This window comes from Acanthaster planci, linkage group LG04 (genome assembly GCF_054643075.1).
Source record: "Acanthaster planci isolate LZ-2023a linkage group LG04, COTS_SCS, whole genome shotgun sequence".
Lineage (NCBI taxonomy): Eukaryota > Metazoa > Echinodermata > Asteroidea > Valvatida > Acanthasteridae > Acanthaster > Acanthaster planci.
In genome coordinates this window covers 3406963-3434834 of record NC_141780.1, presented here as the reverse complement: position 1 = coordinate 3434834, position 27872 = coordinate 3406963, and the positions used below count along the sequence as shown (strand labels likewise).

General features: G+C 41.9%; 1 protein-coding gene across 5 annotated transcripts in view; it reads right to left on the bottom strand.

Annotated features, from left to right (window-relative positions):
• The window catches only part of LOC110983691 (metabotropic glutamate receptor 7-like), a 48666-nt gene that overhangs the window by 7983 nt on the left and 12811 nt on the right, over positions 1-27872 (bottom strand). For all 5 annotated transcript variants that reach the window (XM_022243155.2, XM_022243153.2, XM_022243154.2 and 2 more), the window contains exons 2-4: positions 25327-26174; positions 4748-4964; positions 24-311 (exon numbers count right to left, since the gene is read on the bottom strand). In XM_022243155.2, coding sequence (XP_022098847.1) covers positions 24-311; positions 4748-4964; positions 25327-25815 — 994 coding nt within the window. In that variant the 5' untranslated portion in view covers positions 25816-26174. The remainder of the gene's footprint in view (positions 1-23; positions 312-4747; positions 4965-25326; positions 26175-27872) is intronic.

The following is a 27872-nucleotide window of genomic DNA, read 5'->3' as shown; positions in this document are numbered from 1 at the left end:
GCCACAGTCTGCATTAATTGTACCTTTGTCGAGGCTTCCAGCAGGGAGGAGGGTAATGGAACCCTCGGCCACTGCCTCCTGGCCTTCCACCGGGTTTGGCTTGGTCCCCCAGTCGTCGCTGCCAATCCAAATAAAGTGGCCTGTCTGGTTGGCCCGGGCAACGGCCGCCAGGAGCCTCCGGATGTCCGTCTCGGAGGCGAAGGTCACCACCCCCCGAGCATGCTCCGCTTTTGACAGGTACTTGACCAGCTTGTCAAAGGTTCCATCGGTGGCGTCCCTGGGAATAACTTCCGGGTCAGTCAAGCATATACCTGCAGGAGACGATTGGAGAGATTAGAGAGTGTGTGTCTCGTTGAATGTCAAAACGGATACCGACCATGAAACCAAAACGATGAAACCCATTGACTGCATGTGCTCGTGTGCTTGACACTGCCGAAGAATGAGACATCAAGCTTGGGGCTTTGATTCCTCCCGGTGCGATTTTGTCTGACACCGCTGATCAGAGAACGGCATGCCAAACTTGGCGCTCGAATTCTCCTGAGATGTGATTGAATACATGAAACTGCTGAAGAACAAGACAGACACCAAATTGTGGTGTTTTGATTCGTCCGCGATGCGATATATCTGACACCGTTGAAGAACAAGACACCAAACCTGGCGCTTTGATTCTCCCCATATTTAATAGTAGTTTCCAACAAAATAAAATGCTGGATATTTATCGTTCACTAGAACCTTGGCCCTTTTGCATTATGTAGAGAAAAGTAGTAATATTTTAAAGAGACCAGTGACATCATTATACATCCATCAACGCAGAACCCACGTCACTTATTTCTTTTTCCGAAGGTCATTTTTTTCCTTTTCTACTCGACCATCTGACGAACTTAGCGTAACAACGGAGTTAACAGTTTTAAATTTCAAATTTGCAAACTGTTCACTTTTTACGAAATTAAAATATGGCTGACTGAGATTCGTTGACAGTAATGTAGCGCTGAAGGATAAAGTTGCATCACAATTCAGATCAATCATGGTATAATGTACAATAACGTGTTTTCTTTAACTGTTTAACACAGAGTGAATCTCTGTTCACATAACCGCATTTGGAAAAGAGCACCCTGCTTTGCCCACTAAAAATGTCCGTGTGTTTTATCTCGACAGCCAGCTCCCTTGACTAAGTGACAAACTTCATCATCGAAACAGATTATCGCTCAATATCGCCGAACCAATTCCCTCGCTCAAATTCGCTCAGACAACGGCCGAAACTAAAAACCGGCACTCCGAGATACCAATATCATTATGGGATACTCTATAGCTCAAGTTATTAGCCCAAATCAGTCAAAGGAGTTTCAGCTGTACGGGGGAAACGAATGGAAGAGAGCGTCCATATCTTGACGATTCTCATCTCATCGCGGGAAAAAGGTATACACTTAATCCTGGCGAGCTTGAACCGTCGCAATCGCTGTCATTAGCCGAGGGTGACCCTACTGCTATACAGCCGCCCCAAATACCGTTTTTGCCAGGGCTGCTGTCTCTATCGACCGCAATTGCGTCTTCCAGATTTGTTGCACGAAAATGAGACTTTAAAGGTGGGCGAGCATCTCCCGGTGGGCCTTTTCGCCACAAATATCCGAATCGTAACCTTCTCCGGGGGTTTTCTTCTTTAAATATCAGCAACACCGAAGAACAGAACTTACAAGAAACAACAGAACAAGCGGCACAGACGTATTTCAATTTGAATCCGACTTTAAGCATTGTTGCTTTGAAACCAAAACGAATTTGTTCAATGAACAAATTTTCTCACAGAAATTCCGTCACTGATCAAATTTGCTCGTCAAATGACTCGACAGCCAGAAGAACGCAGCAAAAAGGGGTCCTTGCACGTGATTTATGTAGCGTATAATTGATCGTCGTGTGGCTGCATGTTGATTCGGTTAGATTATTTAATAGCATGCCTGCTATTAAACAGTATTGCAAAGGGACACTGTGTCATGAGGAGGAGGCTTTAAGGGCTATGCCTGCTGTGCAGAGCCTTTGCAAATTCGTCTCAATCTTGGACTTTTGGCAAAAACTAAAGGTACGCTTCTAAGCAAGACTTCAAGGGTAAAAAGCTTCTTAATGGTGGGATAGCAGTTAACCCCATGCTTTGCTCAGTGTGCGAGGGATTAGCTGTAAAATTTGGCGGGTTCACTCTTTGTCTGTGGGTCTTTCTTGTGCCGCCACATCTTTCTCACATAATTTGAATGTCAGCATCACGGGGTGGGCCTCCCTGTACGTGGTACGCGCACTCTAATGTCGGTCTTGAGAATATGTAAAGCGTAATAGTAATACGGTTTCAAACCTGACTACTAACAGGTCACCTGATGCCCTCTGTTAATGATTGTTCACTTTTCTGGCTTTAAGACTGATTTGGAAAGAAGGAAGGAGTCGACTTCATTGTCAGTGTGCGGCAGCATGACGTTCACAGATGCGCAGGCGCGAGACTTGCATGCTCTTTTTGGTGTCGACGTACCGGTACTGAACGTCATGGAGGCATACCGTAATATTGCCTCTTTCAACATTCAATCACAAGATAATGTCCTTATTAGAGTTCGTAGCTATAAAGTGCTTCCATCTCTTCTTCGGCAGCAGCTTAATTGAATTTAGAAAGTTATATTCGGGTGAGAAAAACTTCAGGCACAATGGCAAAAGGCTGATATTTCAATCGGGCCTGTCTGTCGTGGTGCCTCCTTGCTATAGAAGCAAATCATCCCTAGTCTTTAAAATTCTAAATGTACTAGCCAAAAAGAAGGATTTTAATGCGCTCCTTTGAATTTGCTCGATTAAACTAAATTTTTATATTTTCCGTGTTCGAGGGCCACTAACGGGGCCTTCTGTGTTACGGAAAGTAGTTCTTTTCTGAATTCACGAGTAAAACAGTGACGTCTGTAAAGGCAAATGCCTAACTGTTGCAATTGTTTCTACATGAAGAGCTGTCGTGGCAAGTTTGGAGCTAGCTACCCGACAATTGTTGGTGAAGCCACCTTCATAGTTTTCGACAAGCTGATGTAGCCTAACCGAAACCAAATCCTCAGCTGTCCAAGTAATCATTATGATTTTAAATCAACCATGAGAATCTCATCAATTCCACACATTTCCGCGAGATGGACATTATTTTGTGCAAAACAATATTTTTCGGTGTAAAGTTCTTGACATGGAACCTGTCAGGTCCAGTGGTGTCTTTCCTATCTAAACATTTATTACAACAGTTGATAACCACAGCCAATCAACTCAGCCCGGAGGGTAGTCAGACGAGATTCGTTCGGTACGCGTAGCAGACAATTAACCAGCACTGGAAGGGAACAGATATCGTCTCCCTCAAGCCGCCTGGCCTCTGACAATGTACTTGTCAACATTCTCTCAATAGTGCGCCATGTTTAATGTTCCAGCGACGTTGCTCACGTAAACCTGTCGATGGCTGTTAAAGAGCGGACTGAAGATAATTCTGAAACCGGGAAGACTTTTGAGACTTTCATTGGCGGCAAAAAGACTGGCCCTATCTCTTATTCTCACCCACCTTGCAGAAATTAGCCAACCCCAGCGCCATTTGAGGGCAATGTGGACGCTCAACATTCTTAACGACGTGCTCAAAATACATGACGTTAACAATAGAAACAGACCAGAATCTTTGCCACCGCCGAGCGTCTCGAAAGTCTCCCATTCAATCAGAACAATGCTCCGTGAAACAATGCAATGATAAGTATTTTGGCGATAAACAGTGAAAGAAATTTCGTGGTGATGTCAATTTCTTCATGGTGACGTCACCAGGTTGGAAAACGGGGAAAGTTCATCCAATGCTTCGAAAAGATTATAAATCATGTCTCACAAAGTTGAATCAATTAACCTCAATCAAATGTATCGATGTGACTTGCCAAATTTCTTTGGCTTTTTGTTCGCTTGTTGCTTTAACTGTCTTTAAATGGGATCCGCGCCTCTTGATTTTTTATGGCTTTTTTTAACAGAAGTGCAACCGACTGCTGGTTTTGTGGTAAAGTTGACTTTCTGAGAGATTATACGCTCTCAAACCAAAGGCACCATCGCAATTTAACGCACGGCTTACCACACACTTCCCCGTCGCAATTCGTGTTTTATTAAAGACAGAGATCACCCTTTCTCAGTTAAGGAAAAACAAGAAGATATCCGCTCAGGTGCTGACGATGGTTGTTCAATCGGCCAACGCTTGACTTGCCGAGATCAGTCGCCTGTCATCCCAGGCAATTACGTCGTTTATTCTTAAGTGTCGTGCGAGCGTTCGCATTTCACACCCGACGTGTTGCAAAGAGCTTCCCCAAACACGTCAGTTGCGGGGTGACTATCGCTTTGGTGAGATGTAGTCTGCAGCTTGATAATGGGAGCAAGTTAACATGGAGAACTTGGAATTTCTATGGTCGCAGAGAAAGAATTAACCAGTTTGACTTCCTGCAGTATCGCTTAATAATCCAATACAAAAACAAACAAAATATAACTACCAAAATGTCCTTTTCTATCAAAGCAAGTATTATATGACATCAGTGAGAAAAGGTACTCGAACAATTTAATAACTACTTTCTCTGTGGCTACTAAAGTGCCGTTTGTTTAGCTGTTTATGGCCCTCAAACTCTTACGTTCCTGTGATGAAATGGTGAAACAAAAAACAATGTAATAATGAGAACGAGGGCTGAAATGAGTAGAGAGAAATTTAAAAGAAAATGTATTTTGTAATCAAGGCACACACCTGATGATCTGCTCAGATTCCTGAAGGTGCTTATTCCGTTTTCCCCGTAGTTGCCGGCAGAGGCCACCGTAGACACATATGTCCAGCCCAGGGCCGTGACGATGTCCAGCATGGCCTGAGCCTGGTAAGTGTCTGGGGGTACGACGCGCAGGAAATAGTCGTAGCGCGACTTGTCACTCAACTCCGGGCTCGTCGAAGCGTAACTTACTTGAGGAATCTGCACAAACCAACAGATCAACGAAGCGTTGAAAATAACAATGTACCGATGGAAAAAGTGTAATGTGTACAAGGTGAAGGTAATTCAAGTCAGGCGATTTTACCCTTGCTCCAAGGTCGACCTACCGTCTGCTTTTAAAGTATCGGTATGTTGCATTAATTTTTTAAGCAGTAGGCCTAGTTTTGACGTATTGTAACAGTAAGCAGACAACATCTTAATAATAGATGATTGTGTACGGTATTTCTGAAATGGAGTTGTGTGGGAATTCATGGGATGTTAGCTTCAGGCATTTTACGTTGTTTTAAGCAACTCAAGAAAGGTTACGATACCACTTAAGATCATTTTAGAAGCAAGAGAGATCGTTGTTTCAATGTTTACTTTTTGAAGTACCCTTCTTCAGACGATCGATATTCCAAGGACAGCTTCAGATTGGAAATATTAGACCTTCTGGTCTTCCAACCAAAAAACATCTTTCGGGTAAATTGTATACGAGAGGGTATTGATTTTATGACAGGTATTCACAATTTCTGACAGCGCCGAAGGTTTTTCATTTAAAAGCGTTATAGCACGCTGTAGTAAACTGTTCCGCTTGCCAATCAAAGGCAAACACTTATTTGTCCAGTGTAAACTGAGTCTGATTCCTACACTTTCGTATCTTTACGAAAGCACACAATAAACACACGTACCAGAGTCGGGCAACGGGTTTGGTATGTCTGCCAAAAAAAATCGTTTTTCCTATTATGATTATTTCTAACATCTGTATAGAACGCACTGTGTTTTCGATATTTCTTTAATTTTGTTTAATAACTAAAGGATTTCTTGAAATACATTCCAACTGAATGTTTTCCATTAACTTGTACATTTAAATGGTGAGGTTTTTTCCTTTAGTTGGTTTTCTACACTTTTAAATACAGCAAGTCCTCTTACGGTTCTTCGACAACTCATCCGTAATGAACTTCACCATAATAGCTATGCGTTAACGCGTCCGCAGAGGGCAAGATTTTTGTATCACTGGGATAGGCTGAAGTAAACGGTTTTGTGCATTGCTTGTAACAAAATTAAAATAACAAAAACAGCATCTGAGACAGCATGGAGACGCCAGCAACGCATTACCTCTGAACACAAAAATGCTTGATGATTATACGTTTCCTTTAAAGACTGGTCTCTGTGAAAAGTAGTCATTCTTAACCTTTATACAAGAAAACTCCTTGGTCTATTTGGAATGTTACTTTTGAAATGGTGATTTCATTACTTTCCAGTAAACTCTTCAAATTAGAAGGCAAGATCTCCAGGACAGAGGGGTAAACAGCGAATAGACGCACAATACAAAAACTAACTACGTTCACGTTTCTCGTGTAGTCGTCTTTATACTGAAGTGTAATGTCAAAATAACTGATCACTTCCACAAAATATCTTCAAGAAAATAATGAGAGCAACTGATTTTCAAAAAAGACATATCATTTGTAATTAAAGAAGAAAAGTAATCAAATATCAAAGAAATTTTTTGTTTTGTCATCATAATCAAGTAAACAGAGCAGGTATTTTGGCGCTTTTTCCATTTTCTGTTGCATTGCGAAGTCTTCCTTGTATGTTTGAAATAATTCTTTGTTTTCACTTAAACTGTTCCATTTTTGTTTAGAATAACTCCTTTGCAAGGAGATGAAAATGTCAAGACAAAGCGCAGTACCGGTAATTAGATTGTGTTTGATCCATAACTTCGGTGCAAAGGGCCAAGACGGCCGATGTTATCATGCAATTTTACGTTGGCATGAATTTTTTTTTTTTTTACATTTTTCGGTTCCAGAGAAAGGTAAGGTATACAATGAATCATGATGTTACAAAACTGTAGCCGAATGAAATGTCAAAATGGAGACATTATCAAGGAAAGCTTGCCCGAGGGTAAAATGATTGACGACTGCCATCAAGTCTATTGGATGAAGACGCTGACAGCCAGGGTGATATCAAGTGCACAACCTGCATGAGTGTGTCACGCGCGCCACACCATGGACACCTCAGGGCCAACAATGCTATACATTCTCAGTTGACATTTAAAGCTTCGTTTAGCAGTGCAGGTATAAGTGGTAGTTTTGTGTCCATTTAGCAATTGGCCCCGGCAATGAACAGTCTTAGACTCCAGTTTCAGAAGGTATGTATTTCTCCACCTGCACCCTGAACGTGCAAAGTCACAATCTAGTGTTCATTCCGGCTTCAGGGATAAGTTTATTTTGACTGTGGTGATAGTGGTGTATGCGGGGTGGGGTGGGGGGTACTATGCCGTCGATGACAATGTAAATGACGATAGTTGATATCTTACGAAGCCCTTTGGCTTGAGAATACAGCTCCCCGGAACGCTAGAACTCTACTGGATGAACCTTTTTGGATGGTGTGATACTGTTGCATCGTTTGCATATTCGCAAAAGAAATCATTTATAAAAAGGGACAAACTGTTTTATTATTTCAAAGATCACCTCTGACGTCAATCGACGCACTCACTTGGTTATTTTTTCCCAGTTTCACGCATAATCAATTATTCCCATGCGGTCTTCCCTCGCGACATTTTAACGACGTTTAAAAAAATCTAAATCCAGCCCCAGGAAGCACTTCGAATGATATAGTCACAAAAACGAACATTTGCATAGTCTTTATGAGAATTCCGTCCACCCCTGTCCTCGCATTAACCGTGACTTGTTTGCGCTCCAAGTCACTGACCCTCGATTCGAAGGAGCCTCAGCCCCTTGATAAGGTTATTTTGAAAAAAGAGAGAATAAGAAGAATTACAAGTGTGTTTTTTACAAGCCACTCAAACATATGAATGCCTGCAGGGTTCTGTGTTCTAAATTATGCATTTTTCAAATGTGATAATGACGGCCCAGGGGAGACTATACCTGTGCCGTAGTGACGGGCTCAGGTCTTCAGTTTTTCATCTGTAGACAGCAGTTTAAAATCAAGTACCGGTACTTTGGTTTGTATTTTTGGTATGACTCTTGTGTTTGACAAACGGGTATGCAAATTATACAATCTTCAACGCGATATGAGAGGTTTTCCATTCAGAGTATAATTTGAAGTTGTTGCTACGTTCCCTCCAGTAACGCGACATTCAAGTTGCGATCACCTTAAATGTAATGCATGCTGTTCATTTTTTTGTTGGCGCAATACACACACCACCGCTTCCTCTGCTTTCATGAAAATTAACGAATTAACTGCCGGTGAGATAATTTTACCTCACATATCAAAATCTGTTCAGATCAAAACAAATCTTAGAAGTGATTCTGGGAAAAGACAATGCAGTTTTTAATGTTCTTTTCTTCAACCAGAACGCCCTCAAGAGGAAATATACTGGTTAAGTTAGTCCTCCTGGGATTTGATCAAAGTACAACATAAACATACATGTAATTTCTAACTTCAGGAAAATTACATACACCATATGTTGTTTTTGTAAAATACAAGCATGCCAGTAACAAGACGTAAATACATAAAATGCGTTCCGAAGAGAAGCTGCGTTCCTTAAAGCAACTGCATAAATTTCCTTTCTGCAGACGTTGTCATGAGCATCCCTTTTGCTTCAATTGTGACTTTGAAGAGATTATTTTGTATGTTTATACATTTGACAACACAAAATATGATGAAACGAAAAGCATGTGATGCTTTTAACGTAAAAATGACGTGTTTTGAAATAATCAGGAGAGTAATATAGTTTTTCATTACTGCTATAGATCATCTATTCCGGAGAGTACATTGCCTCTTGAAACTGGAAAGGAAGAATTTTTTAATTTTATTGCATGTATTTGAGGCATTTAGAGCGTCAAATCCAGCCCAAGGCTTAATTTTATTAACTAAAATGCTCAGATGTGCTGGTAAATGCTCCAGATATTTAATGCAACCGTGTTTTTCTATTTACTAGGACGTTACAGTAATAGAAAAATATAGCCCGCAGAAATTGAGAAGGGCCCATGTAATCGCAATGTCCCATTTCGGCTTCAGACGCACCGCAAAATCCAAAAGAGCATTTGCCGAGTTAGGTATACACGCCTGAGCGAAGCATGGAAATGAAATTTATAATGAATTTAGATTGGTCTGAAAGATGTTGTCGTTGGGAGACACGACCATCATCATATCATGCACTTCTGGACGACAGTGCCAGCGGCAGGTTAACCCAATTAAGCGTTCGTGCTTGTGCGGCGCACGAGAAAACATGATTTGATGTAATCCGCGGTTTACACTGATGTGTCTGGTCCCCGATCTTTTTTGCACCGCGCGAAAGGTAGATTTGCCGTTGCGGTACCGCTGTTGTAAGAGTTCCAACCACGATGGGCATCGCTTATACGACCAAGTAATCCTGTTACCGTCGCGTCGCGTGGTGAGTTGCGACCCGTCCAGACTCTGAAGCAGATTTCTGGCGCCGAATCAGGATTTAAGCGATTTAGGAGGAAAAACCACACAGGCCTGAAAAAAAAGTGATGTAAAATGCCGATGGTAACAAACCGCTGCTAAACTGCTACGTAAGTGGAATGACCCGCTCAATTACTTCATCATATCGCTATTATCGCTCCTACGCTAAAAGCGCTGCTTGGGATGCCGTTAAATTGGTCAAATATAATTACAGCGCAAATCAATACGGAGCAAAACCAGCGCTACATATGCGTATCACAAGAGTTCGGAATTGGCTCCTTTACACTAACAGTAGTGTGCACCAAAGTACCATGCTTTCACTTCGACAGAAACTTTACAAAGCCAGTGTGCAACAATTAAGGAGATTTTGCGGCATTTCCGCATTTGCTTTTGCTCTGAATTACGGCCCTACGAACGAGACCAAGTACAGACATAATTTGCTGTATTACTTCAGTGCAGCTGCAGGGGCGTGAGAACTGATTTCGTCAGGTCCATATTTAACGGAGGCTTGCGTGCCCCTAACGTTGGAACAACCACGGCAAACTTCTCAGACAAGATACTAATTACTTCTGCACATACATGTGACGAGAAAACAGGAAAGGTGCACCAATATGTGGGTCATCAGGATACTGAACTGCTTCGAGGGTCAATTATCCATGATATGGCTCCAGTTAATTAGTTTACGAAACCCCAAACTAGAGACCCGACTTCTAGCTGAACCAGTACAGCAAGACCGTGCAGCTCGGTTTACATTTCCTGGTAATGCTGCAACATGGCAATCAGGTACATTCAACAATAAACCGTGTTTTGGAATGATAAATTCAAAGGTCTAACCCAGTGTTCGTTGGATGCTAAATGCATCTTTTCTTACAGACAAAGTTTTTTTCCTTGAAAATTGGCGTCATCGCAAGGGGGAGGGGCAAGAAAGCGACTGCCCGCAGACGGAAAAAATTTAAAAGGAAAAAAACGAGGAAATTTAACAAAAACAAGATGAAAGGGATAGCCGATTCATAATACTGGTCGCCACCAAGTAGTTTCCAAGGACAAGCCACTCTTCTTGCAATGCATTCTGAAGAATGGTCGATAAGTTCTATTTGCCGGCTGCACGCAGTAAACCTGGATTATTCCCGGTGTTTGTTTGTGAGGGAAACAGATTCATAAGTGTATTTCGACTAGCACTTTTATTTAATTCTTTCTTCTTTCAATCGCATGGAGAATCCCAATATGTCCAAAATTTCCTAAAGTTGTCTACTGACATACGCTAAAATGTAAATTGGGGCAAGGCGGCCATGCTATTGTCGACTGTAAACTTGAAAAATTGTTCTCCATAGTAACCTCTTGGTGACGCCTGTACTTATATGAAAATGTGTTTAGGTCTTACAGTGTTGTGTGTTACGTAGCTCAAATTATTACAAATATGTTATATATATATGCCTAAAGGTATTGCCGTCATCCATGTAAAAGTCACAAATAGTATGGGCCTTTCAAAACCTTAGGAAACCTCGAGGAATTAAATGTTACCAGTCGTTCATTTTCATATAATCCGGTTTCCCGTGGTCAAAAACTTGCCTTTGAAGTTACAACAATGAATTATAACCACGAATACTCGTGAATCGAAGATCCTCCCGCCTAGTTTAAGCACAGCAGGGCTGTACGGTCGAGTCCTTTCCCGCGTCTTCCAGTAAAGTGTAATTGAATCTGATGTGTTATAGAGATAGCAACAAGCTTAGAGGTTGGCTGAATAGTTTGAATGAATGGGAATCCGAGAAGTCATGGCTCAACCCGATACAAATATGTAGTCTGCAGAAAGGACTTAAGGCTTGGGTTTATTGACTGCGAAGGGTTCTGCACATGTACGCTCACAGCAGATTCCTTCAACTTTCATCTATGCAAATTTCTACCTGTAATCACCTGACTGAGTTGTAGACAATAACTAATTAAGCAGATCGTGAAATGAGATCGAAACATGGAGCCCTTATTACAAAACGAGTCGTTCTGCACTCGCTATAGACCTATTTCCTGTGATGTCACGATCGTGCTGGACCTATGATGTATTGCGATGGTAGCGAGTGCATAGTGTTGTGATGGTAATCAACCTATTCAAGGTAATTAGAGATAGCAATTAATTGCAGTTATTTTATTAACTTTACTTGCCAAATTACCCAATTGTAGCTTAATTTGTGTCACGCTGCACTTGATCTAACCACCCACCTCCGTTTACAAACGAGGCTTTTACACGGAAATGCCCCTGTTCGAGACGGGGCCGAAATATATTATGGCATATCCTGAATTAACCAATAACGTCAGCGTCTCTCTATGTGGGGTCTTGGGCACTAAAAATGATAAAAAACAAAGAAGTTCGGTCGAGCTGGCTGACGCAGCGTAATGAGAACACTAGGGAAATTCTTAGTGTTGTGGTCGATCTTGGTTTGAATCCTAGAGGGAATTTTTTCAAAGTTCCTTCTTGTTGTAAGAGATTAATTTTGAAAGGTTGTTTTTTTCTGCCCAAATTTGTAGCCCTTTTACAAACATTTACAAACAAAGGCTCACTCCAACGCGTTCTCAATCAGGTAATACTCATTGTATAATTATTTCGACCCGATTCCGAATAGGGTCATTTCCCTGAAAAACCCACGTTTCGTAACACCAGTGAGTAGTCAGATTGGCTGAACGTGAAGTTGAAGAGCTCTGTGCTTTTCGCTGGTAAACTACACGTTTTTCGCGAAACAAATTCCCATATCTCCTTTAAATCAGAAGCCATCCAGGATATATCAGGATTTAGTGTATTCCTTCTAGATACGACCTTTGTTGCTGATTTCTGATATCCTCAACTGTTCCTCGACTGAGGGATTGTCGGGGCAATTTTAACAAAACTCACTTTCACTGCAGAAGAGAGGCTTTAAGGAAAGGAAGTTTAAGATTGATTCAGCAAAAGCTATACGATGCATATTGCACCCCTAATCCAATATTTTCCACCACACGCTGAGAATTGAACATCTCATATTATTAATATAAGCTCCGGCGAGTTAGTTTTTAAAGACCTTCTGAGTGAACTACACTCGACCGATTTGAATGGACGAGGAGTCCTCAGTTCTTCACAGGTTTAATCACGGGAACCTTAATTCGACTGGAAATGTTTCGCGCGCCCATCTACCTTCCAAGCATCATCATCCCTCCTCGCTAGCCGGGCTGGCCTCCGCTCCCTGCGTCCTCATCCCCAATTGCCGCGGGAGCAGGCAAGTCTCGTATGTCATTGGTCTCATTTCACGGACCTAATTTTCATCATCTCCAACACTTGATTTGCTTTAGGCTTGCATATTTCCCTGAGTCGACGAGGTTTGGTTTCAAGTCAGAACCGCCGGTGCGATTGCTCATAATTTCTTTTTCTTCCTCCTCCTCGTGGCTCTGCTCTTTCTCTGAGTTTCTTTTCCTCTCCTTCCCTCAGTCTTCTCATCGGCTGAATGTTTCTCGGTAGTTTTTTTTTTGGTTTGCACCTCAGCTCCTGGCAACCTTATTGATTCTTGGCCTTTCGGTTGAGATTTGGATGGCAGTGCCTTCCTGTTTCATCGGCGAGGTTTGGAAAATAACATCTAGTCTGGCCCCACTGTTGCTTTTATAGTTGCTTCTTAATTCCCGGGATACGGCCAGAATGTTTTGTTTTAAATGTGGATACGGTATCCCTTGTCGGGTCCCGAGCTGGACTCTTTCGACAGGACACACTGTGCCTCTGTCTCATAAATTTCATTTATTACCGCCGCCCGACCGAACACCTCGGACACTCACAGGCTGCCGCTAGTTGAATCAATCTCTTTCGAGAAATCACGTCCCGGCTGCACTAAATTACATCATGAATACTGTTGTCGCCAACATGTCGTTTCCAATCATTCTTTCATATACCAGACCGAAAATGAAAGGGGAAAAAGAGAGGGTGGTGGCTCAACATTTTACAGTTCAGTTCGATGAAGTTCACATTTCGAGGAACCTTTTGCAAATGCTCAAATTGGAGAACTGTGGCTCAGGATGAGAAAAGTCTGTGACTAAAACGCAATGATTCATTCACAAAGTGCAAAACTGTTTCGAATGTAATATCATGTTGAGATACTTGCCTTCACTCTGTAACACTTTCAAAACAATATTGATTCTTTACCGTTTCTTTTACCATCGAGATCAGTTTACGTAGAAACTCTAGGACTGCATCGTCACCACCGAAGGCTAACGAACGTTTCGAATTTCTGTTTTGACCGTGTGGAGAGATGTTCTTTATGACACAAACAGCAATGGAATTCGAATAATTTGAATCGAGTCAGCGCTTCAATATTCAATGTGCTTGTCTGTTTTCTTTCTCATGGAAAGATGGAGTCTATGCTCTTGCAAGCTTTTAATGGGAATGGTTATCTGGGGACAATGGTCTGCGTAAGGATGTGTGCATGGAAAATGTTATGCGACGCAACGTGCCGGCCCAATAAGAGCTTTAGTCAGATCAGGGATGCTGCTCGGTGGGTAGTGGCTGGTAGGTGTCCGCTGATTGGTCCCAATGTTGATGTGAAAATGCGGAAGTCTGGCATAATTTAGTTATCGAGTCTTATCCGATGGTCGACGTTTGCTAGGCATATGCGAACGAAGTATAGGGTTCCACTTCAAAGACCTACTTAATATCACAAAGGACGCTCACCCTTTTGTCTGAGCTGTTTGCACGTTTCGGCCATAAAGGAAGTTCTGTTGAGTTGTGCCCTTTTCAAACAAAAGAGATCGGGAAGTGGGCTACCCTTACCAAAATCTAGTGCCGTCAGAAGTTTAGGTTCCAGTCATGTACGTACGTGACCAGTACCACGCACAAAATCCTAAATTCTCCGACCGCAGACATAGCCATGAGTACGTTGGTTAATTTTTGCACTTTTCAATTTTGCGGGCAGGACGTATAGGACGGAGTACTGACATGCACAGATCGCCAGTGTTTTGCGTAAAACCGTAATTTTGGAAAGTATGGCCAAAGGGGTGCATCACACCGCGTTCAATGCGCTTAGTGCGTACAAAAGGCTCTTACATTGTGTGACTTTTAAATGTATGTTCAAAATACGTTCATATTTACTCTTTGATCCAGTCACCTATTCGTTTCAAATGTTGCAACCGTATTGTTTTGAATCTAGGTGGGCCAGAAGAAGTGCATAGAAGATTCTTTTTAATCGAAAAGCAGCTTCACAGCGTTTTACGAATAGGACTCTTCCACCGTGCGTAAATTCCTTAAACCGAGTGGTGATTTTGCCCATAGATTTAGTTTTAGTCGGGTGCTGCGCAGATCACAACATTTCTTATGTAGTTGTGAATGGGATCTGGCGGTCTACGCCTTTACACGTGTGAGCTATGGGCGATGCGATGCGACGAGCGATGATCTACGTCGATGGAAACACTACACGTCACACGTCCGTGGCATACGTGTGAACGCCGCGCAATCACTGAACGTGGATGCCTACAGATTGCCCAGGCATTTTGCTCCTTGCTTTGCTCTTCATTTCTCGCTTTCCTCATATTTCCAATTAGTCTGGCGATAAGGTTCCTTCAGTTATCAGGGCAGAGGATCGTTGATAAATCTCGCCCTCCCCGACAAGAACTTCACAGATTTATTTTCCCGTCAAGCACTATTTTACTCTTTCCAGACCACTGTGGGGGATTTACTTTACCAGGACGATGTGTATTTGTTGTAGCGGTGGGCCCCACGTGATTAATCAGTAGTGGAGCCCTCCAGTGGCACAAAATATTTCCCTCAGTATTTTGCTTACACATAGGTTGTCCTAAATATTTCCCGTCTGAAGTCCTCGGTTTAGTAACTATGGATAAAAAGCTTTGTTGGATTGCACCCTGTGACATTATTGAGAGTGATTGTCGTCTGTCTCGTGGCATTCAGTTGAAAAATATATTTTTATGATACATCGATGAATAACAGCAATATATCCTATATCCCTAGTACAAGGATCTTAATAGTTGTAGAAATAATGTGGACAGCGAACTATCTATCTTTTTGTGTCATGTGGGACAAATTCAACAGCGAATGCGACTCAGTCGGACTTATTCGACAAGATGTTGGGAGAGAAAAATATCAAAGGCCTTACTCAAAAATCCTGGATATGCCACTGCATCAGGGACTTACAGACTGGATGATGACATCGCTCGTCACTGTTACGTGGAGGTGTTATTTATTTAATTTCCAACTTGTCACATTAAAAATGCATGGAACTAATCACAATGGAAATAATAGAGCCAGCATATTAGTTTGGAATGGCATGGTTCATCCTCCTAACACGACAACGTTTAAGATTGAGATGCTTCTCAAACTTGTATACGTTTGAGCTGACAATTCCGGGATACAGTCAAAACTAATGCTCAAAACAAGGATATACAGGTACACTGAAAAGACACCAACAAGAGGCATGACAGATATAAGTGTACCGGTCTGTCAACGAAAACTTCCTGTCTTCAGAACGTCCTTCGAACCAACTTCGGTACCAAAAGAAACTGAGACTCAAATTACACGATTGCAAGAACATGAGACTTTAATTAAGAACTGTTGCGATGCTCTACGTAAAATTAGCCCGAGCACACTGCCTGGAAATATCGAAGGGTCGGTATCTGGGTTTACGATTTCGACTCATGCAACAAGCAATATTTTTGGAGGAGTAGAAGGGTGGGGCCAGGATTCGACAAGAATAGTTTAGTCAAATAACACCAAACGCATACACAAAGTAAACCAAACAACCCTGCTGGCAATCCGCCTATTTCCGAGGGATAGACTTACCAGGCCCCGCCTACACACAAAAATAAAGATAAATCAGGAAATCAATATCTGCTTCATGTATAAAAGGAAGGAATACGTGTAAAATACGATTAATATCAAACCGGGTTCCGTAATGGAGAACAAAAACAAAAAACACACACATTCAATTCAAGATATATCTACAGCACACGTGAATCAACCCATGGCACCATTAGAATTCAATGCCTCCTAAATTTTGCAAACAGAGTACACGTGCGGTACTTGGCATGCATGCACGGTATGCTGGATGCTGGGTATTTTTGTTTTCCAGCGATGAGCTATTGTTTAACACAGAGACAAGGACCATGGTGCGCTGTATATTGGCAATCAATGATTGGACCGATGAATGTTGTATCATATTTGCCTCGCGGAACGCGGCTATCTTCAGGTGTTTAGGTATCCTCAGTTTTATTGTTGTCTGGGCGCATGATCGATTTTCCAATATTTTATTCTGTCGGTTGTTTTGTTACGGCTCCCGCATCACAAATTCATGCCCGAAAAAAAGACACATTGGAATTGAAGCCAGCTGCCGAATGACTCTGAATATAGGGACAGCCCAAAATAGATTTCTAATCAAACTCTGCATATAGGTAAACATGTATTCTTTCTTTTTAACATCGGCTTGCAACACACAATGGGCTGCACGAAATCGGTTCTCTGTTCCTGACATTTTAGTGACCTTTTTGTGTGCCGGCAAAGCTTCCGGGAATCATGAAACCTTCCACCAGCCTCAAAACACTAAACACGATATGGGGGGGGGGTAACATTTGGGAATGTTCCCTTTTCCCCCCTCAAGAACGTATCCCTTCACCTATATAGTTCCACTGGTCCATAAATTTACTGCCAATGGGATTGTTTTCCGCAAAATCATCACTGTTTCATCTTTTCGAACAAAGGCTGCTTTTGGCAAACAATTAAATTGATGAAACAGTACATACTCTTATGAATTACACACCAACTGTTGGCCAGGTCGGGTAACATTTTATCACCCTTTGCAAAATTTGCTTCAAACTACAACGGAGAGCAAAATTATTTCAACGCGGCATATTTTAGGTAGAGTGTACGCGTACATGTGTTTTAGTTCCCTGTGATGAAATGGCAATCAGTACAGTATAGATATAGATATATATATATTCAAGAAATGTTTTTATTTTCAACATTAGTGCTTGGATGCATGTACATGTGCAAAATTATTCGAACACTTGACATTCTGCGTACACACTCTCCTTTTGGTTCCGAACTGTTCAAATTTAGATTCATAAACTAGTCTATAGGACTTTAGACCAACACTCCTTCGTCCAATGCTTGTATTTCTTAGCAAAATTCAGACGTTTCACTCTATTGTTCTCCCTACATGATGGCTTCTTAGTTGCTACTCTGTCGCCAAGTCCTTTTTCTATCAACCTCCGACGCACAGTTCATGAAGCAACTGTAACACCATCAGTCAGCAAGCTGTTGATGTCACCTCGAAGCTCCCTTGAGCTTCTTCTCCGGTATCCAAGACTTCGGCAATGTCTCTCTGAAGTTTCTTCTTCCTGCGTTTCCCCTCACGGTGTTGGCATTGTTGTCCACAAACCTGTCCAAAGTGTGTTTTACAGAGCTTGGGTTGCAATTTATGTCTGTGGTTATTGATCGGTAGCACCATCCATCATCAGAGAAGGCCTTTATTTGTGCCCTTTGCTCGGTTGTAAGTTCCTTCTTTGCCCTCTGTCATGTTCAAGCTGTAATCTGTGCTCCGGGTTATAAGTTTGGATGGCTTTATGTACCCTTTCCGCTACATAGGAGATTTTCATAAATACATGTATGTTAAAATTTTATGCATACGTTGTTGACAAAAGGTTGTTGCTGCTGATGACCACCAAAGCTTGCCAGCCAGTCTCCCGTTGATGGACAGAGCATACCATACCAAACGTCAAGCACCCTCCAGTTCTTATCAGAACCACACACACATATACTCACAACAGAGATATGTTGTATGGTCCTACAACAAATCTATTTCCTCTACTTGCCACCTTCACCATGAAGAATTTCAAATCTCCAACGCGCGGAAAGAGCACTGCAATTGATGCGGACAAACAAACAAACAAACTGCAAAATAACGAGCAAGAGGTGAACGAAATAGCAGTTTGTTACTATAGTGTCTGGATAATACATCCTTACATTTGAAAACATTAGATAACTGGCTTATTTCACTACAAGCAACTCCAGTCTCAAATGTGCCAAGTGTTCAAATAATTTTGCACACCACTGTATAAGCATAGGATGTTTGCATTGACAGTGACGAAAGGTTGTGGCAACAGTTACCCAGTTGCGGTTTAATTGGTGTGCATAATAGGCATCAGGAAATACTCTGAACTTCTTAATCGTTCGCAAAATTCTTCCAAAAAATGGGCGCTCCTATTGAACTCCTCAGGTCCAGCTTACGGACAGAAATGTTTGCTCCCATTCTACTTTAAACATTACATAGTCACACTGAAAACGTTGTCCATTTGAGTGGATTTCTAAAATGGAATGGAATATGAGAGAATGGGACTTCGAGAATCCGAGTTTGTATTACAGTCTAGCTTCAGAATGTCAAATAAATTTGCCTTTTTCAGATTTAAAGTAAGGAATGTTTTGGTATCGCAATGTTTGGCGAATTCATTTGGCTTTAGATTCCAGGATCTTGATTGGATTTCTGCAGTCTAAAAAAGGTCTCATTTTCCCGAATCCCTGCCACATTCGTTTTGAATAATCGTAATTACATTTGGAGTTAACAGAGCTCAAGGTTATCAGAAGACAACTTATCGCTAGCTGCTTTCTTATCATAGGACACGAGAGCTCTTTGACTAATTGTCTGAGCGTGTTCAAAACTATGTGGTTTTTATCTTAAATGCGGTACAGAATCACATTAACGGACAACTAGGATAGCAATACACTACACTTCGCTTTTTGTTAAGTCGACATCAATGACCATTAGGGTGTGTGAAAATGTTTGTTAAAATTGGAGGATTCCGAACTGTTTTGGCTAACATTTTGTTGAAGTAGGTCTACAGTTAGCCGTACTAAAATTGGCTCCAAAAGAGTTTGATGAATTCTCTGTTTGTTGTCCGTTGAGCACATTCAACATTCTCCTCAACGATAACGTCGTCAGGTATTGTTTAATTAGCTGTGCTTGCACGATACGGGTACAACGGCTGTTGCATTTGAAGGTACGTAGCTTATAGCCATTAGGGAAGAGACAGACGGAGGGAAAAAACAAAAACGAAGGATTTTCCCTTCAATTTTTGACAGCTCCAAGGCAGGCTTAACAGGGAACACAGCGCAGAAGATGTTTACGCGGGTGCACCTTGCTTTAGCGTGGTGAATCGGGTACATGCATGTACGTCATTTATAGAGATCTGCCTCAAACCCCAAGGAAGGAATATTCGACCAAGGCAGAAATAAATGTTAAGGGGATGCTTGTATGTTGTACCGGTCTATATTTTTCACAAAGTACAATCAGGAAATGAGTACTCGGGTATTTCAGCCCACAGGCTAAAGAGAAGTAAGAGTACTCTCACAGAAGCGGCACTTAGAATGTTATGAGCGGTGGGATGTAAGGCCTTTCTTGAAACCTTACTCTTTTTTCACCCTTAAAAATGCAAAACTGAGTTGCTCTGATGGAGGTCCCTTTCTTCTGAGCAAGGGGGTAAAAGCCCTCAGGATGTCAGAAGGTTCAAGCTCGTACACTTTAACACATTCCTCCTCGATCGTTATGTCGCTGTTGGCTATGAGTATAATGAAGGTTTCGTGAGAGTACATTCGAGGACGAACAAGCTGCCCTTGGCTGAGACAAAATTAAATGGTACGGACACGATTCCATTTTGTGGAAGATAATTTTAGAAAAGCCACAGCACGTAATACATGTTGGTACACAACTTCAGGATTTCCAGAGGGCGCAGTGTGTCCCTGGATAGTTTCCACTATTTGATACAACTGTACATCACACTGACAAGGACAATACTCATTTCCAGGACTTGCATATCGCTCAGTCACCGGGAGGTATTTGCCTGTGTTTGGTGTGTAATATCAGTGGCGACGGATGCGGGGTGCAGGGGCTAGTGGCCCCCATGACCCCCTATACGTTTGGCAGGCCCTATAATGGGTCGGGGCTAAATGGATCGGTCTATTAATGGTTGATGCCTGATGGTCTCATAACTTGCCCCCACTTGAAAAGTTGAAAATTGTTCCATTGCCGTTGTGTTTAATTCATGCAGGGAGAAACAACATTGACATCTCTAAAACCAAAATAATGTGATCAATACGTTCCTCTGTTCCGCTTCCCTCGCTTGCAGACGGGCCAAACATCTTTTCTTTTTGGTACCCGAGTTACAGTACTCGTGGCTGTGTCGTGACGACACTGCAAATCGTGTGGTATTGAATGAATCCATTATGGTAATAATGTCTTGTAGTATTGAATAAATACGGAATAATGTTGAATTAATACAGTCTAGAGGTGAAATAACTCTGTTTGGTGTTGGATGAATACTGTGCGTTGTTGAATGAACATGCAGTATCGAACGAACACGGGGCACAATTGAAATAACATCGGGTAGTGTCTATATCGCACAGGGAGCCTTGAACTAGTTCAAGCCCCGCCCATTAAAAAACTCAGTGTAAAATCATCAAAATTCAGGGCCCAAATTAAACATACAAACCAACATCACTGGAGTTGCGCAGAAAAAAATATTGTCTTGTCCTTAATCTTTCCTTTTCTTTTCAATTTTCGGAGGAATTGACCAATTACATTTTAATTGTTAACACAAAACACCCCCTCCCAAAAAGTGATATTTACCAACCCTGCACGCAGGTATTTTTCAGATGACATCAAAAGGGCACTTAGGACAATTTTTGAAGTGTAAATTGATCGATTCTGCCCTTGGACGAAAGGCCCCCAAACCAGGAGTTGATCCTGGCCTATATTTACACAATCCTGCCATTTTAAAAACTCTCATCTTTTCAAAATAAACTGTGGGGCACTTTTTATGATAATAAGCCCAGTAGAAGTTATCGCTTGAATTAGTGTACTGTCCCAGTACTGTCTCAACTGTCGTTCTAACAATAATAATCATGGAGGCTGGAATCAGGCAGTCGGCCAAACCATTGTTTTATGCAGTGGTCAAGGTTAGTTGAGCACATAGCCATTGAAGTTGGTACCCACGCCGGACTATGCTTTGTACACGTTATGCATGTATGAGGTATTCACGTTAGCACTGGCATATTGTCTCAACTAGTCGTGTCTCCCTATAGTCTCCAAGAAATTCCTCCGTGCGGTTTTGAATAATTTCATTTCCCCGCGACATCAACTCTGCTCGTCCCATGTTTCCCTCTTAAATTAATAACTTCTTCCATAAAGGGTGTTTTAAAGAGTATTGGCTTGCGAAATCACCCCGAGTGACTCTAATGGGTCGTATTATCTACCTCCACCGGTCCAGAACGCCGGATATTAAAACTTGACTTGTCTAATATTTCACTCCAGCCTTCCGAAAGCTGGTTCATCCTTTTTTTAGAACCAAAAGACAAAAGTCGCACGCCATGGCCGAACTACTGATAGCTTGACTTATCTATTTACAGTTTAATACATGGTCGCTGAAAAGGAATAACCTTCAGAAAACTATTACATTTAAAAATCCTCCAATCTATTTTATCCTGTTTAAAACATGATTACTTGACAACGAGAACTGGTTGTCTTTCACGAGCAAACGACAGTCATCAGGAACAGTAAACGGCACAAACAAAAATATTGCACACCAAACGGCTACAGAATCCATCGTGGGAATCAGAGGAGGTGCGTTTTGTCATTGTAATCAATCTTTTGTGTATGAATGGCACACCAGATGCAACGAATATCTCCTGACTATAATTGTTTTCACAAAATATGTTTTCCCACCATCCAACTGATCTCACCATATGTTACCACTCATAACGCCCCGTTCCTCGACTTTAATTTGTGCTCTCCCGCCAATGTCGTTTTTTCCTCTCTCTCCAATTGATGTTGGTGTTGAGGCATTCGGATGTTGTCGCGGTGATTCGAAACCACGGCAAGCGCAATATTGATGGTTGATTGTGGTTTTAAATAACACAGGGCAAATTCGACTGGAAATTTGCAGAGTATATTGCCTTGTACTCCCTGAAATCTAACTCAGTCTCCATTGTCCGCTGTCTGTATTACATGGGTTACAGATAGATTAGTTCTGTCTTAATTTATTTGCTTTCGTTATCCAGATAACATATAGTTTATCGACTTTGCTCTCCGTCTGTAGTTTTTTGTGCTTGGGCGAGTCTATCATTCACCTTTAATTCACTTTCTTTTTATCAACCCAGATGGAGCAGTAAACAGCACAGATTCGTTCAACTAATACCTTTGCCTAATCATCAATTATAAATTGAGCAACAAATCTCAACTGCTGTCGGTAGAAAAGTCCAATAAAACCTGTGAATTTCCAAAATATGAATGTTCCCCCGTATTCTCCGTCCTTCTCCAGTGGTAACATTTGCTATTTTTACTTTAACTCAGTTTCGTATCTGTTCACAGCCATGAAAGTCGATATAAATACATATTTTTCAAACAAAAAAGAAATGCACAATAAGAGAACGTGTGCCTAAAACTCCGCCAGCCATCATTTCCACCTCCAACGGTGTAGATGACATTTTCCTCCATACTTCCTGTTGCTAAAGTAATAAGTATAAATATATTATTCTTGGATATGCACTCAGCACATAGCCTTGAAATTGAATACACGTATTATTTCCAAAAATAACGTATTAAAAAGCCTCCTGTGTGCTTGACACCGACATGTAAATCAGCAGTAATGCGTTTGCGCGTTGAAGCACTTAGCCTTCTCACTATGAACAATGATTTGCAGTTGATGTTTTTCCAAACACACGGCCATTTTTTTGGTTAATTCGAACTGCAGACAACTTGAAAATTTCAAGTAGTCATAGTTTACAGTGTGAGGGCTCGACGTGCGTCTTACGGCAGTATTCCCCTGTATTTGTTTGTTTTTAGTTTGCATATATTTGTAACAGATCTTCGTGCCGATGTGTCATTTGGTAAGTCAGTTTCCTATCTCCTGATGAAAAGTAGACATTTCACCATCAGGCTGAAAACGTAGACACTTCCCTCTGAATCGTTCCCTGTAAGATTTACTTTCAGGCCGATTACTCAAGATGGACTCTGGCAAAGCAGGTCTCATTTTGTTAAAGCTTGGGTCATTAGCAGAAACTTTCTCCCCTTAAAGAGCACATCTACGGAAAACGCGTTTTCTCTGATTTTATCTGTTCAAAAAAATATAGAAGCATCCAAATCGAATGCAGTGTCGTTTGTTTATAGAACACAACTACAACAAGCTCAAAAGGGCTCTTTTTCTGTTCTGAATGTAGATTGTGTCCTTCTGAGAAAACAGAGAAAACGAGGGGATCCCTCGCCCTGTGTTCGTAGTGGATAAGCCCTGTGCGGCAGAAATTGAAATTGTCCCGGTACCCTTAGAAATAAAAGTAAAGGAAGGTCATGAAGCCGGATAGCGCGCCACACTGTGCAGACGCTCTGAAGCTGGCATCGTATCAGACCAACAAATCCAACCGCCATGCTTTTGTTGTTTTGTTGTCTGTTCATTTTTGTTCTCGGCGGTTTCAATTCTAAATAGGTTGCTCTCCACAAGGGTCCACTTAGTTGGCTGTCAATACATCTCATGCGTGTTTTGAGGAACCCCTACTCTCTGTTCGCCCAGGCAATTCGATAATGTTTCTATGGTATTGCATGGGTCACGCTCGACAGCGCTTGGCCGACTTCGTTGAGCAATGAAAAGCTCGGGAACACCACGCTTCGTTGCACCCAAATAGGGAAACGAGAAACAATCCTAGCCGAGTTAGAGGGCAGAGCTATTCAGTATCTCCAGACGGGGAGACCTTTAGAGTCGTGACTGTGGAATAGGGAAAGCGAAATACTTCTGACGTTGCCAAAATAGAAATGTTATGGCATGCCACAAGGAAATCAGTTATTTTCAGTTTAAGGGTATAGGCCTAAACGTAGAAAGTAAATGACATACGTGAGTTTAAAGCAGAGATTAAAGACCAATGCGTTGCCATGTTTGTCGAACAAAGTGCAACGCAAAACAAAGTCTCCAGAATTTCTGTCCGCAAATGCTCGACACGGAAAACTACTCTGAGGTTGAAACTCACGTCACCAGCATTATGCTAATAAAGCACTTACTGAATGTAACAACGTGAGTCAGATAATGAAAAGCGGTGATTTCAATCTTAGGCCCCCGGACCGTCTAGAATTACTGTACCTGAAGAAATCATGCTCGTTTGAATCGCGAACTTGATGGATGAGCCGAAGATGCACAGGGAAACAATCACTCTTCCCCCGAGTCTTGAAGAGCTTTATAGACCATTATCAGGGTGGGTGCATTAGCGAAAATACTATCCTGATGTGCGCGTGAAAAACAGAAAGGCAAGCGCCACATTAATACCGTTGAACCATTGGGTTATCGAGGGCCACTCTCATGCTGTCCATTTTTTTTTGGGGGGGCATATTTAATATCTTTTCTCAGTATAAATTTTCTATTGCAATATCTGGCTTTGTGTTTCAGTGTGTGACTGTGCTTGAAGATTTTTTTTTTCATCTACCGGCAATGATGTTATAAACTGAGCAAATCTCTGGATTTTATTAAGAAAGATGGACGCAAGAAGACGCTTGAACCGTCGGTGACGTTTGGCGGAGAGCAGTTTGCTAAGTCTTTTCCCTACTGGTTAAAGATGAACGTACTTTGCAGTTCTTTCGTCATGACTGTGATAACACGTGATTGGCGGATAGCACTTTTTTACAAGTTTTCGTAATTCACATTTGTAAGTTTTTCAACTCTGTCAAAACATAGTCCTGTCATATCCTGTCTTTTAGTTTGTTTCATTAAATGTTTTGCCAATACTACAAATTCACACAGAACCACTACTATTATGACAAACAATGGAAACTATAGCGATACAAAACATTCAGTTATCTCAATTAATGCAATTGTAGGGCTAAAATATATTGCCGTTTAAGATTCCAAATGGCAAGTGTAATGAATACGTCTTCTGAAGCATGTATTGGAGGCAAGGGTGCTCGATGAACAAGAATATCCCGTGTTTCTGGAGACTCACCTTGAACAGGCGCAGAATGTTAGCTACCATGGTGGACACTGGACTACTTGCTGCCCCCACTACGCCAATAGTGGGTTGTGGGGGCTGGTACTCCGGCTTGCTCCCGTTAGGGCAGGTGAAAGCATTCAGGTCTATCCTCGCGATGGTGGAGGTGACAAACTCCATGGTTTGCTCCAGTGCATAGGTGTCGCGGCTACACGTATCCAGTATATAGGCACCGATCGTGATGCCCGGTAGTAGGTCGTCGTCGTTGTTGATCGAGTCCAGGGCGTACACCATGGCCTCCAGTCTCTGGTAACCCCCGAGGTCGAAAGGCCCGCACCCGTTGATACCACCCTCGTGGACTGGAAAGAGACCACCGAGAACCACATCGCCCGTCAGCCGAACGCTCTCCACAGGCCCCGCACTCACCCCGCGCACTCGCACTCCGTAGTCATAAACAGCCAGTAGTACCACGACCACCTCAGCCAACACAGGGGGGATTCCCATGGTGGCCAAGGTGACAGCGACGGTGACAGCGACGACAACGACGACTGCGACTACGATTTGCTACTGCTGCAACCGCCGCTTGCTAACAGAACAAATTACCTGCCCTGCGCTGCCCTCGGCATGTTACGGTGACTGTGTGGTGGACTTGTCAAATTGCCCAGTCTGGTTTTGCTGACTAGTGAGTCAGTGGACCTGCACGAGACATCTGGTGCATTCACACTGGACTGCATTCACGCGTCCGGGTTGGTTCGAGCCGGCTGGTTGTCGTCATCGATGAGTCTCCGCGCTTACTTTCCAGTGCTGCCAGATCGTGTCCCGGACCCAACTGAGCTCCACCTCAAAAGAGTTTCAATTGATTCCTGCGAGATTAAAGAATAACATTCATTCGTGCCATTAAATGGCCCAAGGGGATTTTTTTTTACCCAAATGGATACATTAAATGCTTGATTTGATACTGGCAGCTCTTTAGCAATTTAAATTTCATTCGTTCTGCTATAGCGTTGAAATAAGTTCACGTATATATATACAATATATACAAACATGCATGCAGCAAATAGAAAAGGCAAATGTGTTACTGGGAATGCAACCTTTGAAAATCGGACAAAACAATTTCAAGGGCAGGTGGAGCCTAGTTACAGGATGGAAGACGCGAGGAAAGGACTCACCGGCCTCCGTTTAAAGACGATTACTCATGAAATATGCATCACTATCACAGTTTTTTATCCAATGCTGAGGGCTATTTCTGGATGAAGGAAATGCAAAGTATCGATTGGAGTCAATCACTATTAGGGACGTTTATTTTGTACACACACATGAGACAGGAAGAGGGTCAGGTCACGGGCAGAAGCTCCTTGAGACTCGGACTAATCTACATTGCAAAAGAGGCTGTTTTCCTCTCAAACGCAAAGGGAAAGGTGGTGGGACAAAATAAATGTCCAGATTTATTAATGTTTTACCCGACTTTTCGCATAATTCTTAACTGTTGGGTTATGCCAAGGAAAATGCTACCAATTGCTGAGATGCATGTTCGGAGGAAATTATTTTTTTTTACCCAAATGAAATAGAAGTTTAGTAACCATTGGCCGAAATAATTTTTCTGAATTAAGGACTACACTTTGATTTGGTAGAGCTTGTTCAATATTTTTTATCCTCCCACTCTTTGACAACTTTTTTTAAAGGGGGCCATGATATGAATTTTTCATGGGACCATGTTTCATGGAACTTTTTATCCTCTGAAAAATTATCCTCTTTAAAATCAAAATTTTCGACGCTTTTTCTGACGAATGCGGGCGCACTTACTGTGACGTCACAACGGGTTTCTGCCTTGGACCACAGCACAATTTTGCTCGTAAAATACGAAAATTCGAATTAGCATAACAATTAAAAGGCCGTGTCTTCAAATGCCAAAACTTCACTTGAAAATCAAGTCGAAAGGGGAGATTGACTAAAGCTGCATTGAGAACTAAATTGCATGCTCTTCAAGGGTAAGCGTGCTCACTAAACACTGATCTTCCCGGTGACCTTATTCCGTGTTCTGAGTTACTACAAACAATGAGAACTTAAATCGGTCATTTGATATTCTGTCAATAAAGGTAGGAATGGGCGCATCCCGTGAAAGACGGCTTTAGACCGATAATTTGAATGAAATTTATTTCAAAAATAATTGATTCAACTCATTCATTTTTTGTCGAAAGAAATAGTAAAGTAATGCTAAACAATGAAGGTCAGAGGCATAAGCATTTTAAAAGAGCATCGCCCGTTTTTTCGAAAACAGTTGAAACTGTTAATGGTGCAAATTTTTTGAGTGGGAGTTTTTTAGGGGAAAATCAATTTCCTCCCACGGCTCCAAAACCGGGACACGCCACTTCACATAATTTAAGAAAAACAATGCTTGCGTTCCTGAAATATCTGATCAGAAAGAAATGAATGTCAGAGACCCTGACATTGAGACAGAATCTCCTGAGCAGGATATTGGCGGGCTCATGGCAGAGCGAGTGGCAATAATTTACAGCAGTACAGTTGTGTACCGCGTCTATTCAACTGCTGTTGGTAAGAAG